The sequence below is a fragment of the Tachyglossus aculeatus genome, chromosome 22 (assembly GCF_015852505.1).
Source record: "Tachyglossus aculeatus isolate mTacAcu1 chromosome 22, mTacAcu1.pri, whole genome shotgun sequence".
NCBI classification, from domain to species: domain Eukaryota; kingdom Metazoa; phylum Chordata; class Mammalia; order Monotremata; family Tachyglossidae; genus Tachyglossus; species Tachyglossus aculeatus.
Window position 1 is genome coordinate 14,099,595 of NC_052087.1, and position 15,733 is coordinate 14,115,327.

A 15,733-nucleotide genomic window follows, 5' to 3' on the forward strand; every position below is an offset into this window, starting at 1 on the left:
TCTTTGTGTTGCCAACTTGGACTTCCCAAGCGCTTAGTCCAGCGCTCTGTACACAGTAAGCCCTCAATAAATACGATTGATTGATTGATTGATTGATTGATTTTGTTCTCCGTCTCCCCCTTTTAGACTGTGGGCCCACTGTTGTGTCGGGCCCGTCTCTGTGTGTTGCCAACTTGGACTTCCCAGCGCTCAGAACAGCGCTCTGCACACGGTAAGCGTTCAATAAATATAATTGATTGATTGATTTTGTTCTCTGTCTCCACGTTTTAGACTGTGAGCCCACTGTCGGGTAGGGGCTGTCTCTAGATGTCGCCAACTTGGACTTCCCAAGCGCTTAGTACGGCGCTCTGCACACAGTAAGCGCTCAATAAATACAGCTGATTGATTTTGTTCTCTGTCTCCCCCTTTTAGTCCAGTGTTCTGCACACAGGAAGCGCTCAATAAATACGATTGATTGATTGATTGATTTTGTTCTCCGTCTCCCCCTTTTAGACTGTGAGCCCGCTGTTGGGTCGGGGCCGTCTCTAGATGTTGCCAACTCGTACTTCCCAAGCGCTTAGTCCAGCGCTCTGTACACAGTAAGCCCTCAATAAATACGATTGATTGATTGATTGATTGATTGATTTTGTTCTCTGTCTCCCCCTTTTAGACTGTGGGCCCACTGTTGTGTCGGGCCCGTCTCTGTGTGTTGCCAACTTGGACTTCCCAGCGCTCAGAACAGCGCTCTGCACACGGTAAGCGTTCAATAAATATAATTGATTGATTGATTTTGTTCTCTGTCTCCACGTTTTAGACTGTGAGCCCACTGTCGGGTAGGGGCCGTCTCTAGATGTCGCCAACTTGGACTTCCCAAGCGCTTAGTACGGCGCTCTGCACACAGTAAGCGCTCAATAAATACAGCTGATTGATTTTGTTCTCTGTCTCCCCCTTTTAGTCCAGTGTTCTGCACACAGGAAGCGCTCAATAAATACGATTGATTGATTGATTGATTTTGTTCTCCGTCTCCCCCTTTTAGACTGTGAGCCCGCTGTTGGGTAGGGACCGTCTCTATGTGTTGCCAACTTGGACTTCCCAAGCGCTTAGTCCAGCGCTCTGTACACAGTAAGCCCTCAATAAATACGATTGATTGATTGATTGATTGATTGATTTTGTTCTCCGTCTCCCCCTTTTAGACTGTGAGCCCACTGTCGGGTCGGGGCCGTCTCTAGATGTTGCCAACTCGTACTTCCCAAGCGCTTAGTCCAGTGTTCTGCACGCAGTAAGCGCTCAGTCAATACGATTGATTGATTGATTGATTGATTGATTTTGTTCTCTGCCTCCCCCTTTTAGACTGTAGGCCCACTGTTGGGTCGGGACCGTCTCTATGTGTTGCCAACTTGGACTTCCCAGCGCTTAGAACAGCGCTCTGAACATAGTAAGCGCTTAACAAATGCTTTTATTATTATTATTATTATTTATTATTATTATTATTATTATTCCCAAGCGCTCCGCACGCAGCCGGCGCTCCATCACTACGATGGACGGACGGGCGGGACGGGCGAGGGGAGGCCGCGGTTTCCTTGGAAACGGTTGCCAGGGGGGCCGGAAGTCCCGCCGCCCTCGGCCAAGATGGCGGCGGTGGCGACGGCTTCCGCTTCCGGCGGTGATGGAGCCGTCGTCCCAACAGCTGTCGGGGTTCCGCGACGTACTGGCCGCCTCCGCGGGTCGGGAGGCCGGGGGGTGGGACGGGCGGCGGGTGCGGCGGGCGCTGCGCTGGGCGCGCTTCCTGCGCCGCCGCCGTCGCGGCGGCGGAGGCCTGCGGGCCGGCCCGGGCCTGCTGGCGCTGCGGTTGCTAAGCAACCGGGCCCTGCCTTCGGCCCCGCTGCTGCCGGCCCTGCTGCCGCCGCCGCCGGCCCGGCCGCACGACCCGGGCTTGCAGGCCGACGTGGCCCGCGGGGCCGCCGCCGCCGCATTGCTGCTGCACCTGCAGCTGCAGCCCGGCGGCGCGGAGGAAGCGATGCTGCAAGCGGAGGCGGACGTGCTGCTGCGGCAGCTGCAGCTGCAGGGGACGGGGCCCGCCCCCGTGGCGTGGCAGCGGCTGCCCCCGTCCCGCCTGTGCCGGGTGGCGGGCGCCGCCCTGCTGCGGCCCGGGCCCGGCCCCCCCGGCCCCTCCGGCCCCCCCGGCCCCTCCGGCCCCCCCGGCCCCTCCGGCCCCCCCGGCCCCCCCGGCCCCTCCGGCCCGTCGCCGCTGCTGCGGTGGCTGCTGGAGCACCCGGCCGCCCTGGCGTTGCTGTGCGGGCTGCTGGCCCCGCGGTCGCTGCGGTTGCTAGGCGACCGGTCCCCGGCCCTGGGCCGGGCGGTGTCGGCGCTGCTGGCCGGCTGGGCCTCCCGCCTGCGGTTCCAGCCTGCGGAGGGCCGCTGGGTGGGCGACGCCCCCCTGGGCTGGGCCGCCCTGCGGGACCGCCTGCGCTGCCTGGCCCGGGCCCCGGGACCCCTGGGGGGACACGTCCGGGACCTCCTCCGAACCAACAGGGCCCGGGACGGGGACTTCCAGGTCGGTCCTAAAGCCCGGCCCCTTCACGGGCCGCTTACCCAGTAGCCTCCCCAGCCCGGACCCCCCATCCCCTCCGCACGTTCGCTCATTCGATCCCACTTAGGGAGCGCTTACCCGATAGCCTCCCCCCCCCCTTACCTCCTTCCCCTCCCCACATTCATTCCTTCAATCCCATTTAGGGAGCACTTACCCAATAGCCCCCTCATCCCCCCCCCCCCCACGCCTTACCTCCTTCCCTTCCCCACATTCGCTCATTCGACCCTATTTAGGGAGCGCTTACCCAATAGCCTCCCCACCCCCCCACCCCCTCCCGCCTTACCTCCCTCCCCTCCCCACATTCATTCCTTCAATCCCGTTTAGGGAGCACTTCCCCAATAGCCCCCTCATCCCCCCCCCCGCCTTACCTCCTTCCCTTCCCCACATTCGCTCATTCGACCCTATTTAGGGAGCGCTTACCCAATAGCCTCCCTATCACCCCCACCCCTTTTTATCTCCTTCCCTTCCCCACATTCGCTCATTCGATCCCACTTAGGGAGCACTTACCCAGTAGCCTCCCCCCCCCCCACCTCCTTCCCCTCCCCACATTCATTCCTTCAATCCCATTTAGGGAGCACTTCCCCAATAGCCCCCTCATCCCCCCCCCGCCCCCCCACCTTACCTCCTTCCCTTCCCCACATTTGCTCATTCTACCCTATTTAGGGAGCGCTTACCCAGTAGCCTCCCCATCCCCCCCTCCCCTCCCCACATTCATTCCTTCAGTCCCATTTAGGGAGCACTTACCCAATAGCCTCCCCATCCCCCCCGCCTTACCTCCTTCCCCTCCCCACATTCATTCCTTCAATCCCATTTAGGGAGCACTTACCCAATAACCCACCCCCCCCCACCCCGCCTTACCTCCTACCCTTCCCCCCATTTGCTCATTCGATCCTGTTTAGGGAGCGCTTACCCAATAGCCTCCCTATCACCCCCCCCACCCCTTTACCTCCTTCCCTTCCCCACATTCGCTCATTCGATTCCATTTAGGGAGCGCTTACCCAGTAGCCTCCCCCGCCTTACCTCCTTCCCCTCCCCACATTCGCTCATTCGATCCCACTTAGGGAGCGCTTACCCAATAGCCTCCCCCGCCTTACCTCCTTCCCCTCCCCGCATTCGCTCATTCGATCCCATTTAGGGAGCACTTACCCAATAGCCTCCCCATGCCCCCCTTCCCCGCCCCACATTCATTCCTTCAATCCCAGTTAGGGAGCACTTACCCAATAGCCTCCCCATCCGCCCCACCTTACCTCCTTCCCTTCCCCACATTCGCTCATTCCATCCCAGTTAGGGAGTGCTTACCCAATAGCCTCCCCATCCCCCCCCCCCTTACCTCCTTCCCCTCCCCACATTCATTCCTTCAATCCCATTTAGGGAGCACTTACCCAATAGCCCCCTCATCCCCCCCCCCCCCCTTACCTCCTTCCCTTCCCCACATTCGCTCATTGGATCCTATTTAGGGAGCGCTTACCCAATAGCGTCCCCATCCCGCCCCTCCCACCTTACCTCCCTCCCCTCCCCACATTCATTCCTTCAGTCCCATTTAGGGAGCACTTACCCAATAGCCTCCCCATCCCCCCCCCCCCCCCCCCCCCCCGCCTTACCTCCTTCCCCTCCCCACATTCATTCCTTCAATCCCATTTAGGGAGCACTTACCCAATAACCCACCCCCCCCACCCCGCCTTACCTCCTACCCTTCCCCCCATTCACTCATTCGATCCTGTTTAGGGAGCGCTTACCCAATAGCCTCCCTATCACCCCCCCCCACCCCTTTACCTCCTTCCCTTCCCCACATTCGCTCATTCGATTCCATTTAGGGAGCGCTTACCCAGTAGCCTCCCCCGCCTTACCTCCTTCCCCTCCCCACATTCGCTCATTCGATCCCACTTAGGGAGCGCTTACCCAATAGCCTCCCCCGCCTTACCTCCTTCCCCTCCCCGCATTCGCTCATTCGATCCCATTTAGGGAGCACTTACCCAATAGCCTCCCCCGCCTTACCTCCTTCCCCTCCCCACATTCGCTCCTTCAATCCCAGTTAGGGAGCACTTACCCAATAGCCTCCCCATCCGCCCCACCTTACCTCCTTCCCTTCCCCACATTCGCTCATTCGATCCCATTTAGGGAGCACTTACCCAGTAGCCTCCCCTTCCCCCTCCCACATTCACTCATTCGATCCGATTTAGGGAGCAGCTACCCAGTAGCCTCCCCATCCCCCCCGCCTTACCTCCTTTCCCTCCCCACATTCACTCATTCAGTCCCATTTAGGGAGCGCTTACCCAATAGCCTCCCCCGCCTTACCTCCTTCCCCTCCCCGCAATCGCTCATTCGATCCCATTTAGGGAGCACTTACGTAATAGCCTCCCCAGCAGCCCCATTTTACCTCCGTCCCCCCTCCACATTCTTTCCTTCGGTCTTATTTAGGGAGCACTTACCCAATAACCTCCCCAACACCCCCACCTTACCTCCTTCCCCTCCCCACATTCTCACCTGCCTCCTCACTCACACTCCTCTCCCCTGTAAATCCATCTTACTCCCTCACAGAGATCTCCGCTCTCTTGACCCCATCCATCTTTCTGAGCGCCTCACACCCCACCTCGCCTCCCTTTCCTCTCTACCCAATCTTGATGATCAGATTATTGCTCTCAACTCAGCTAGACTTGCTCGCTGCCCTTTCCCTTCGCCACTCTTGTGCCACTAACCCCCAGCCCTGGAACACTGTCACTGTCCGCCTCCTTCGCTCTTGTGCTCGAGCTGCCGAATGCTCCTGGCAAAAGTCTAAACACCGTACCAACCTCGTTCGCTTCAAGTTTATCCTTTCCTGCCTTAACTCTGCCATGTCCTCCACCAGACAAAACTATTTCTCCTCCCTTATCAACACCCATGCCCGTCAATCCCTTCAGCTCTTCCGTAAATTCAACTCCCTTCTCAGGCCCCCGGTTCCTCCCCCTCCACCTTCCCTCACCCCCAGCGATCCAGCCTCCTACTTCATTAATAAAATTCAATCCATCAGGTCTGACCTCCCCAAAGTCACTCCCCCCCGGCTCTCAACGCTCTCCACTACTCTCCCATCCTTTCCGGCAGTGTCCTCAGAGGTGCTCTCCTCCCCCCTCAAGTACTACTCCCGCCACCCGTGCTTCCGACCCCATTCCCTCTCATCTCGTGAAGTCTCTCGCTCCATCCCTCCTCCCCTCCTTAGCTTCCATCTTCGACCGCTCACTCTCCACCGGTTCCTTCCCCTGTGCCTTCAAACATGCCCACGTCTCTCCCATCCTAAAAAAAAACCCTCTCCTGACCCCACCTCACCTTCTAGTTATCGCCCCATCTCCCTCCTACCATTCCTTTCCAAACTCCTCGAACGAGTCATCTGCATGCGCTGCCTCGAATTCCTCAACGCCAACTGTCTTCTTGACCGCCTCCAGTCTGGCTTCCATCCCCTACGTTCCACAGAAACTGCCCTCTCAAAGTTCACCGGTGACCTCCTGCCTCCTGAATCTGACGGCTCCTACTCTATCCCAATCCTCCTTGACCTCTCGGCTGCCTTGGACGCCGTGGACCACCCCCTTCTCCTCAACACGCTATCTGACCTTGGCTTCACAGACTCCTTCCTCTCCTGGTTCTCTTCTTATCTCTCCGGTCGCTCATTCTCAGTCTCTTTTGCAGGCTCCTCCTCCCCCTCCCATCCCCTTACTGTGGGGGTTCCTCAGGGTTCGGTTCTCGGTCCCCTTCTGTTCTCGATCTACACGCACTCCCTTGGTGACCTCATTCGCTCCCATGGCTTCAACTATCATCTCTACACTGATGACACCCAGATCTCCATCTCTGCCCCTGCTCTCTCCCCCTCTCTCCAGGCTCGCATCTCCTCCTGCCTTCGGGACATCTCCACCTGGATGTCTGCCCCCCACCTAAAACTCAACATGTCCAAGACTGAACTCCTTGTCTTCCCTCCCAAACCCTGCCCTCTCCCCAACTTTCCCATTGCCGTTGACGGCACTACCATCCGTCCCGTCTCACAGGCCCGCGACCTTGGTGTCATCCTCGACTCCGCTCTCTCTTTCACCCCTCACATCCGAGCCGTCACCGAAACCTGCCGGTCTCACCTCCGCAACATCGCCAAGATCCACCCTTTCTTCTCCATCCAAACCGTTACCCTGCTCGTTCGAGCTTTCATCCTATCCCGTCTGGACTACTGTATCGGCCTCCTCTCCGATCTCCCATCCTCCTGTCTCTCCGCACTTCGATCCATACTTCACGCCGCTGCCTGGATCGTCTTTGTCCAGAAACGCTCTGGGCATGTTACTCCCGTCCTCAAAAATCTCCAGTGGCTGCCATTCCACCTACGCATCAGGCAGAAACTCCTCACCCTGGGCTTCAAGGCTGTCCATCCCCTAGCCCCCTCCTACCTCACCTCCCTTCTCTCCTTCTCCAGCCCAGCCCGCACCTTCTGCTCCTCTGCCGCTAACCTCCTCACCGTGCCTCGTTCTCACCCGTCCCGCCGTCGACCCCCGGCCCACATCCTCCCCCGGGCCTGGAATGCCCTCCCTCTGCCCATCCGCCAAGCTAGCTCTCTTCCTCCCTTCAAGGCCCTACTGAGAGCTCACCTCCTCCAGGAGGCCTTCCCAGACTGAGCCCCCTCCTTCCTCTCCCCCTCCTCCCCCTCTCCATCCCCCCCGCCTTACCTCCTTCCCTTCCCCACAGCGCCTGTATATATGTATGTATGTTTGTACGGATTTATTACTCTATTTATTTATTTTACTTGTACATATCTATTCTATTTATTTTATTTTGTTAATACGTTTGGTTTTGTTGTCTGTCTCCCCCTTCTAGACTGTGAGCCCGCTGTTGGGTAGGGACCGGCTCAATATGTTGCCAACTTGGACTTCCCAAGCGCTTAGTCCAGTGCTCTGCACACAGTAAGCTCTCAATAAATACGTTTGAATGAATGAATTAAAGTATATATGTTTGTATGTACTTATTACCATATTTATTTATTTTATTTGTACATATTTATTCCATTCATTTTATTTTGTTAATACGTTTTGTTTTGTTGTCTGTCTCCCGCTTCTAGACTGTGAGCCAGCTGTTGGGTAGGGACCGTCTCTATACGTTGCCAACTTGTACTTCCCGAGCGCTTAGTCCTGGGCTCTGCACACAGTAAGCGCTCAATAAAGACGATTGAATGAATGAATGCTGTATGCAGAGCACTGGACTAAGCGCTCAGGAAGTACAAGTTGGCAACATAGAGAGACGGTCCCTACTCAACAGCGGGCTCACAGTCTAGAAGGGGGAGACAAACAACAAAACAAGACATATTAACAAAATAGAATGAATATGTACAAGTAAAATAAATAAATAGAGTAATAAATATGTACAAACATACCTCCCCCTTCTAGACTGTGAGCCCGCCGTTGGGTAGGGACTGTCTCTATACGTTGCCAACTTGTACTTCCCAAGCGCTTAGTCCAGTGCTCTGCACACAGTAAGCGCTCAATAAATACGAATGAATGAAGGAATGAATACTGCGTGCAGAGCACTGGACTAAGCCCTTGGGAAGTACAAGTTGGCAACGTAGAGAGACGGTCCCTACCCAACAGTGGGCTCACAGTCTAGAAGGGGGAGACAGGCAACTAAACAAGGCATATTAACAAAATAGAATAAATATGTGCAAGTAAAATAAATAAATAAATAAATAGAATAATAAATATGTACAAACATACCTCCCCCTTCTAGACTGTGAGCCCGCTTTTGGGTAGGGACCGTCTCTCTATGTTGCCAACTTCTACTTCCCAAGCGCTTAGCACAGTGCTCTGCACACAGTATTCATTCCTTCATTCATTCGTATTTACTGAGCTTACTGTGTGCAGAGCACTGGATTAAGTGCTTGGGAAGTACAACTACAAGCTCAGTAAATATGAATGAATGAAGGAATGAATACTGCGTGCAGAGCACTGTGCTAAGCGCATGGGAAGTACAAGTCGGCAACGTACAGAGACGGTCCCTACCCAGCGGCGGGCTCACAGTCTAGAAGGGGGAGACAGACAACAAAACAAAGCACGTAGATGGGTGTCAAAACCGTTAGAATAAATAGAATGATAACTAATCATCATCATCATCAATCATATTTATTGAGCGCTTACTATGTGCAGAGCGCTTGGGAAGTACAGATTGGCAACATATAGAGACAGTCCCTACCCAACAGTGGGCTCACAGTCTAAAAGGGGGAGACAGAGAACAAAACCAAACATACTAACAAAATAAAATAAATAGACTAATGCATCTCATTAATAAAATGAATTGAGTAGTAAATATGTACAAGTAAAATAGAGTAATAAATGCGCACAAACATACCTCCCCCTCCTAGACTGCGAGCCCGCCGTTGGGTAGGGACCGTCTCTAGATGTTGCCAGCTTGTCCTTCCCAAGCGCTTAGCACAGCGCTCCGCACCCAGGAAGCGCTCAATAAATGCGACTGAATGAGTGAATGTATACATACATACAGGTGCCCGGGATCAGCGTGTGGACCGACCTGCTGCTGGACATCACCGTCCCCGGGCACGAAGCCCAAGGAGCCGGCGCTCCCGACTCCTCGTGGACGGCACCCCCGGAGTTCCGGCCCCGGACGACGCTCCCGGCCCTCTATCCAGAGTCATAAAACCCAGCCTGCCGACACGCTTTCGGTCACCGCGTCATCTCTGGGCCACCCCGGCCCCAAGGAGCCGTCCCAAAAAGGCCCCCGACCAGCCCCCCCGTCACGCCTTGGGCGTCCCTTCACGGTCCCGTGGGGGCCGCGGCCCAAACGAGCCAAAGCAGTGCTCGTTTACCAGTTGGGTCAGTTGACACGCACTGTTTGACCAGCACTGTGACAGATACGAGCCGATCAGGAGGGACACAGTCCCTGCTCGCTGTTCGACAAGCACTGCTCTAAGCGCTGGGACAGATACGAGCCGGTCAGGGTGGACACAGTCCCTGCTCACTGTTCGGTGTCCATTTTACAAAGGAGGAAACTGAGGCCCAGAGCAGGATTTGTCCAAGGTCCCACAGCAAACAACTGGCAGAGACGAGATTAGAACTCAGGTATTCTGACTTCGAGGCCCGTACTCTTTAATTCACTCACTCATTCATTCATTCGATCGTATTTGCTGAGCGCTTACCGTGTGCAGAACTCTGTACTAAGCACTTGGAAAGTACAATTCAGAAACAGACAATTCCTACCCAACAACGGGCGCTTTTGAACTTGGGAGGGTGCTTTTCAGTCACTCAAGCGAATTTATTGAACGGTTACTGTGGGAAGAGCACTGTGCTGAGTGGTCATTCATTCATTCATTCATTCGATCGTATTTACTGAGCGCTTTCCGTGTGCGGAACTCTGTACTAAGCACTGGAAAAGTACAATTCAGAAACAAATAGACAATTCCTGCCCAACAACGGGCACTCTTGAACTTGGGAGGGTGCTATTCAGTCACTCAAGCAAATTTATTGAACGCTTACTGTGTGAAGAGCACTGTACTGAGTGCTAATTCATTCATTCACTCATTCATTCGATCGTATTTACTGAGCGCTTAACGTGTGCAGAACACTGTACTAAGCACCCGGAAAGTACAATTCAGAAACAAATAAGACAATTCCTGCCCAACAACGGGCACTCTTGAACTTAGGAGGGTGCTTTTCAATCACTCAGGTGAATTTATTGAACGCTTACTGTGTGAAGAGCACTGTACTGAGTGCTAGTTCATTCATTCAATCGTATTTACTGAGCGCTTACTGTGTGCAGAACACTGTACTAAGCACTTGGAAAGTACAATTCAGAAACAAACAGACAATTCCTGCCCAACAACGGGCACTCTTGAACTTGGGAGGATGCTTTTCGGTCACTCAAGCGAATTTATTGAACGCTTACTGTGTGAAGAGCACTGTACTGAGTGCTAATTCATTCATTCATTCATTCATTCGTATTTACTGAGCGTTTACCGTGTGCAGAACACTGTACCAAGCACTTGGAAAGTACAATTCAGGAACAGACAATTCCTGCCCAACAACGGGCACTCTTGAACTTGGGAGGGTGCTATTCAGTCACTCAAGCGAATTTATTGAACGCTTACTGTGTGAAGAGCACTGTGCTGAGTGCTGATTCATTCATTCATTCACTCGATCGTATTGACTGAGCGCTTACTGTGTGCAGAACACTGTACTAAGCACTTGGAAAGTACAATTCAGAAACAAACAGACAATTCCTGCCCAACAACGGGCACTCTTGAACTTGGGAGGGTGCTTTTCAGTCACTCAGGTGAATTTATTGAACGCTTACTGTGTGAAGAGCACTGTGCTGAGTGCTTCGAAAGTACAATTCAGCAACACGTAGACGATCCCTACCCAACAACGGGCCCACAGTCTAGAGTGGGGGAGAGCAGTCTCCAGAGCGGTACCTCCGGACGCGTTAGACGTCCGATCACAATCACATAGTGTTTGCGGCCTGCGGCCCCACAAGCGAAAGAAATCCTCAGATACTAGTTGGGTTACGTGCTCGAGGGCACTCTTGCAATTGGGAGGGTGCTTTTCAGTCATTCGATGGAATTTATTGAGCGCTTACTGTGTGCAGAGCACTGGACTGAGTGCTTGGGAAGTACAATTCGGCAACAGATACGATCCCTACCCAACAGTGGACTCACAGACAAGAAGCAGGGAAAGTAGTACCGCCTAATGCCTTCGGTGTCCGTTCACAAGCGCATAGCGTTTGCGGCCTGCCACCCTACAAGCGAAAGGAATACCCATGTACTAGTTGGGTTACGTGCTCGAGGTCACTCTTGAACGTGGGAGGGTGCTTTTCAGTCAAGCAAATTTATTGAGCACTTACTGTGTGCACAACAGTGCTGAATGCTTGGAAAGTACAATTCGGCAAGACATAGAGACGATCCCTACCCAACAGTGGGCTCACAGACTAGAACCGGGGAGAGCGGTCTCCCAAGCAGTACCTCGAGATGCTTGCGGCGTCCGTTCACAATCACGTAGTTGGGTTACGTGCTCGAGGGCACTCTTGAAATCGGTAGGGTGCTTTTCGGTCATTCGGTCGCGTTTATTGAGTGCCTACTGTGTGACTGGGTTGCAGTGAGCCAACAGTGGGCTCACAGACTAGAAGCAGGGAGACCAGTACCACCTAATGCCTTTGGCATCCATTCACAAGCACATTGTGTTTGCGGCCTGCGGCCCTACAAGCGAAAGGATATGCTAGTTTGGGTACAGGCCCGAAGACACTCTTGGACTTGGGAACATGCTTTTCAGTCATTACCGTGCGTAGATTTCTGTACTGCACGCTTTGAAAGTACAATTCAGCAACACACAGGTGATCCCTACCCAACAACAGGCCCACAGCCTAGACTGGGGGACAGCAGTCTCCCGAGCAGCACCTCCAGAAGTGTTCGGCGTCGGTTCACAATCGCATGGTGTTGGCGGCTGCGGCCCAACCAGCGAAAGGAATCCTCATATACTAGTTGGGTTACGTGCTCGAGGGCACTCTTGGACTTGGGAGCGTGCTTTTCAGTCATTCAATCGAATTTATCGAACACTTACGTGCAGAGCACTGTACTAAATGCTTGGCAAGTACATTTCGATAACACATAGAGACGGTCCCTACTCGACAACAAGCTCACAGACTAGAAGAGGGGGAGAGCAACACCTCCAAACGCGTCCGGTGTCCGGTCACAATCACACAGTGTTTGCCGCCGTTTGCGGCCCCACAAGCAAAAGGAATACTCATATACTATTTGGGTTACGTACTCAAGGGCACTCTTGAACTTGGGAGTGTGCTTTTCATTCATTCAGTCATATTGAGCGCTTACTGTGTGCAGAGCACTGTACTAAGCGCTTGAAAAGTACAATTCGGCAACACATAGAGACAATCCCTACCCAACAACGGGCTCACAGTCTAGAAGAGGGGAAGGCGGTCTCCCGAGCAGTACCTCCTAACAAGTTTGGCGTCCGGCCACAATCTCATAGTGTTTGTGGCCTGCAGCCCTATAAGCGAAAGGAATAGTCTTGTACTAGTTGGGTTTACGTGTCAAAGACACTCTTGAACTTGGGAGTGTGCTTTTCAGTCATTCAGTCAAATTCATTGAGCGCTTAGTCTGTGCTCAGCACTGTATGAAGCGCTTGGAAAGTACAATTTGGCAGCTGATAGAGACAATCCCTACCCAACAACGGGGTAGCCTGCTCTGCTTTTAACAGAGTGAACATAAAAGCAGTCTTCCCACATTCCGAAGGCACGTAAGCTGGCCGTGAGCCAGGAATATGTCGCGGTGTACCCAAGTGCTTCATGCAGTGTTGTGCACACAGTAAGCGCTCCATAAATCATACAACCGGTTGATTGGGGAAGTTACTCTGTCCCATTCATGGGTCACTGCACACTTTGGCTAACTGCTTTATGAAAGCATTCCTTTTCACTCGTACAGTCATATTTATTGAGTGTTTATGCAGAACACTGTACTAAGTGCCTGGAAGAGTTCAGTACAGCAATAAACACATTTCCTGCCCACAACGAGCTTACTGTGAATGTGTAGTGAACTGTTCTGTTATTCTGTACATGGTGGAGGGTGGCCTGTCTTAAAGCCATGCTTCAATAGATGTCCTGCATAAATTCATTCATCATTTGCATTTGTTGAGCGCTTTCTGTGTGCAGAACACTCTACTAAGCGCTTGGGAGAGGACAGTACATCATCATCATCATCATCAATCATATTTATTGAGCGCTTACTATGTGCAGAGCACTGTACTAAGTGCTTGGGAAGTACAAATTGGCAACATATAACAGTACAGCAATAAGAAGATACATTCACATTTCCTGTCCATAATGAGCTTACAGTTGAGAGTAGGGCCTCACTGGTCTTTAAATGCATAATTGCTTCCATTTGACCACCAGTGTTGATGATGATTCATTCATTCATTCAAATGTATTTATTGAGCGCTTACTGTGTGCAGAGCAATGTACTGAGTGCTAGGGAAGTACAGGTCGCCAACATATAGAGACAGTCCCTACCCCAACCACGGGCTCACAGTCTAGAAGGGGGAGACAGACAACAAAACAAAACATGTAGATGGGTGTCAAAACCGTTAGAATAAATAGAATTATAGCTAATGATATCATTAATAAAATCAATTGAGGAGTAGTAAATATGTACAAGTAAGAAAACAGAGTAATAAATATGTACAGATATATACAAGTGTTGTGGGGAGGGGAAGGAGGAAGGGCTGGGGGGGATGGGGATGAGGAGAGGAAAAAGGGGGCTCAGTCTAGGAAGGCCTCCTGGAGGAGGTGAGCTCTCAGTAGGGCTTTGAAGGGAGGAAGAGAGATAGTTTGGCCGATGTGTGGAGGGAGGGCATTCCAGGCCGGGGGAAGGAGGTGGGCCGGAGTTCAATGGTGGAACAGGGGAGAACGAGGCACGGTGAGGAGGTTAGCGGCAGAGGTGCAGAGGGTGGAGGCTGGGCTGGAGAAGGACAGAAGGGAGGTGAGGTAGGAGGGGGCGAGGTGTTGGAGAGCCTTGAAGTCGAGAGTGAAGAGTTTTTGCTTGATTTGTAGGTTGAGGGGCAACCACAGGAGATTTTTGAGGAGGGGAATGACATGCCCAGAGCGTTTCTGAACAGAGATAATCCGGGCAGCAGAGTAAAGTATAGGCTGAAGTGGGGAGAGACAGGAGGATGGGAGATCAGAGAGGAGGCTGATGTAGTAATCCAGTCGGGATAGGATGAGAGATTGAACCAGCAGGGTAGCGGTTTGGATGGGGAGGAAAGGGCGGATCTTGGCGATGGTGTGGAGGTGAGACCGGCAGGTTTTGGTGATGGATTGGATGTGTGGGGTGAATGAGAGACCGGAGTCAAGGATGACACCAAGGTGGTGGGCTTGTGAGATGGGAAAGAGGGTAGTTCCGTCTACAGTGATGGGAAAGTCGGGGAGAGGACAGGGTTTGGCAGGGAAGATAAGGAGCTCAGTCTTGGACATGTTGCGTTTTAGGTGGCGGGCAGATATCCAGATGGAGATGTCCTGAAGGCAGGAGGAGATACGAGCCTGGAGGGAGGGAGAGAGAACAGGGGTGGAGATGTACTTCCCAAGCACTTAGTACAGTGCTCAGCACACAGTAGGTGCTCGATAAATACGATTGATGAGTGAATGTAGATTTGGGTGACATCAGCATAGAGATGGTAGTTGAAGCCGTGGGAGCGAATGAGTTCACCAAGGGAGTGAGTATAGATAGAGAACAGAAGGGGACCAAGAATTGACCCCTGAGGAACTCCTACAGTAAGGGGATGGGAGGAGGAGGGGGAGCCTGTGAAGGAGACTGAGAATAAACGGCTGGAGATATGAGAACCAGGAGAGGACGGAGTCTGTGAAGCCAAGGTTGGATAGCGTGTGGGGAGAAGGGGGTGATCCACAGTGTTGAAGGCAGCTGAGAGGTCGAGGTGCATTAGGATAGAGTAGGAGCCATTGGATTTGGTAAGAAGGAGGTCATTGGTGACCTTCGAGAGGTCAGTTTCTGTGCAGTGTAGGGGACGGAAGCCAGATTGGAGGGAGTCTAGGAGAGATTTGGCGTTGAGGAGTTTGAGGCAGGCAGGGTAGACGTGTCTACCCTAGAAAGGAAGGGTAGGAGAGAGATAGGGTGATAACTGGAAGGGGCAGCAGGGTCAAGAGAAGGTTTATTTAGGATGGGGGAGACATGGGCATGTTTGAAGGCAGAGGGGAAGAAACCAGTGGAGAGTAAGCGGTTGATGATAGAAGTTAAGGAGGGGAAGTGTGAAGGGGCGGGAGTTTTCATAAGATGAGAGGGAATGGGGTCCGAAGCACAGGTGGAAGAAGTGGCCCTTGAGAGGAGGGAGGAGATCTCATCTGAAGATACTGCTGGGAAGGACGGGAGGGTAGCGGAGAGGATTGAGAGTGAGGGAGATGGAGACGGGGGAGGAGTGACTTTGGGGAGCTCAGACCTGACGGCGTTAATTTTACTAATGAAGTAGAAGGCCAGATTGTTGGGTATGAGGGATGGAGGTGCCGGGGGGAGCAGGGGGCCTGAGGAGGGAGTTAAATGTATGGAACAGCTGATGGGGATGATGGGCATGGGTGTCAATAAAGGAGGAAAAATAGTTTTAACTAGCAGAGGAAAGGTCAGAGTGAAGGCAGGAAAGGATAAATTCA

The 15,733-nt window shown here is 53.1% G+C and overlaps 1 protein-coding gene across 1 annotated transcript; it reads left to right on the top strand.

Annotated features, from left to right (window-relative positions):
* The first annotated feature begins 1,516 nt into the window (after positions 1 to 1,516).
* Positions 1,517 to 9,508, top strand: FANCF (FA complementation group F). Its single transcript, XM_038765212.1, has 3 exons — positions 1,517 to 2,101; positions 2,249 to 2,533; positions 9,062 to 9,508. Exons 1-3 carry the CDS (start codon positions 1,517 to 1,519, stop codon positions 9,212 to 9,214), a joined length of 1,023 nt encoding a protein of 340 aa, XP_038621140.1. The 3' UTR covers positions 9,215 to 9,508.
* Positions 9,509 to 15,733: the final 6,225 nt, after the last annotated feature.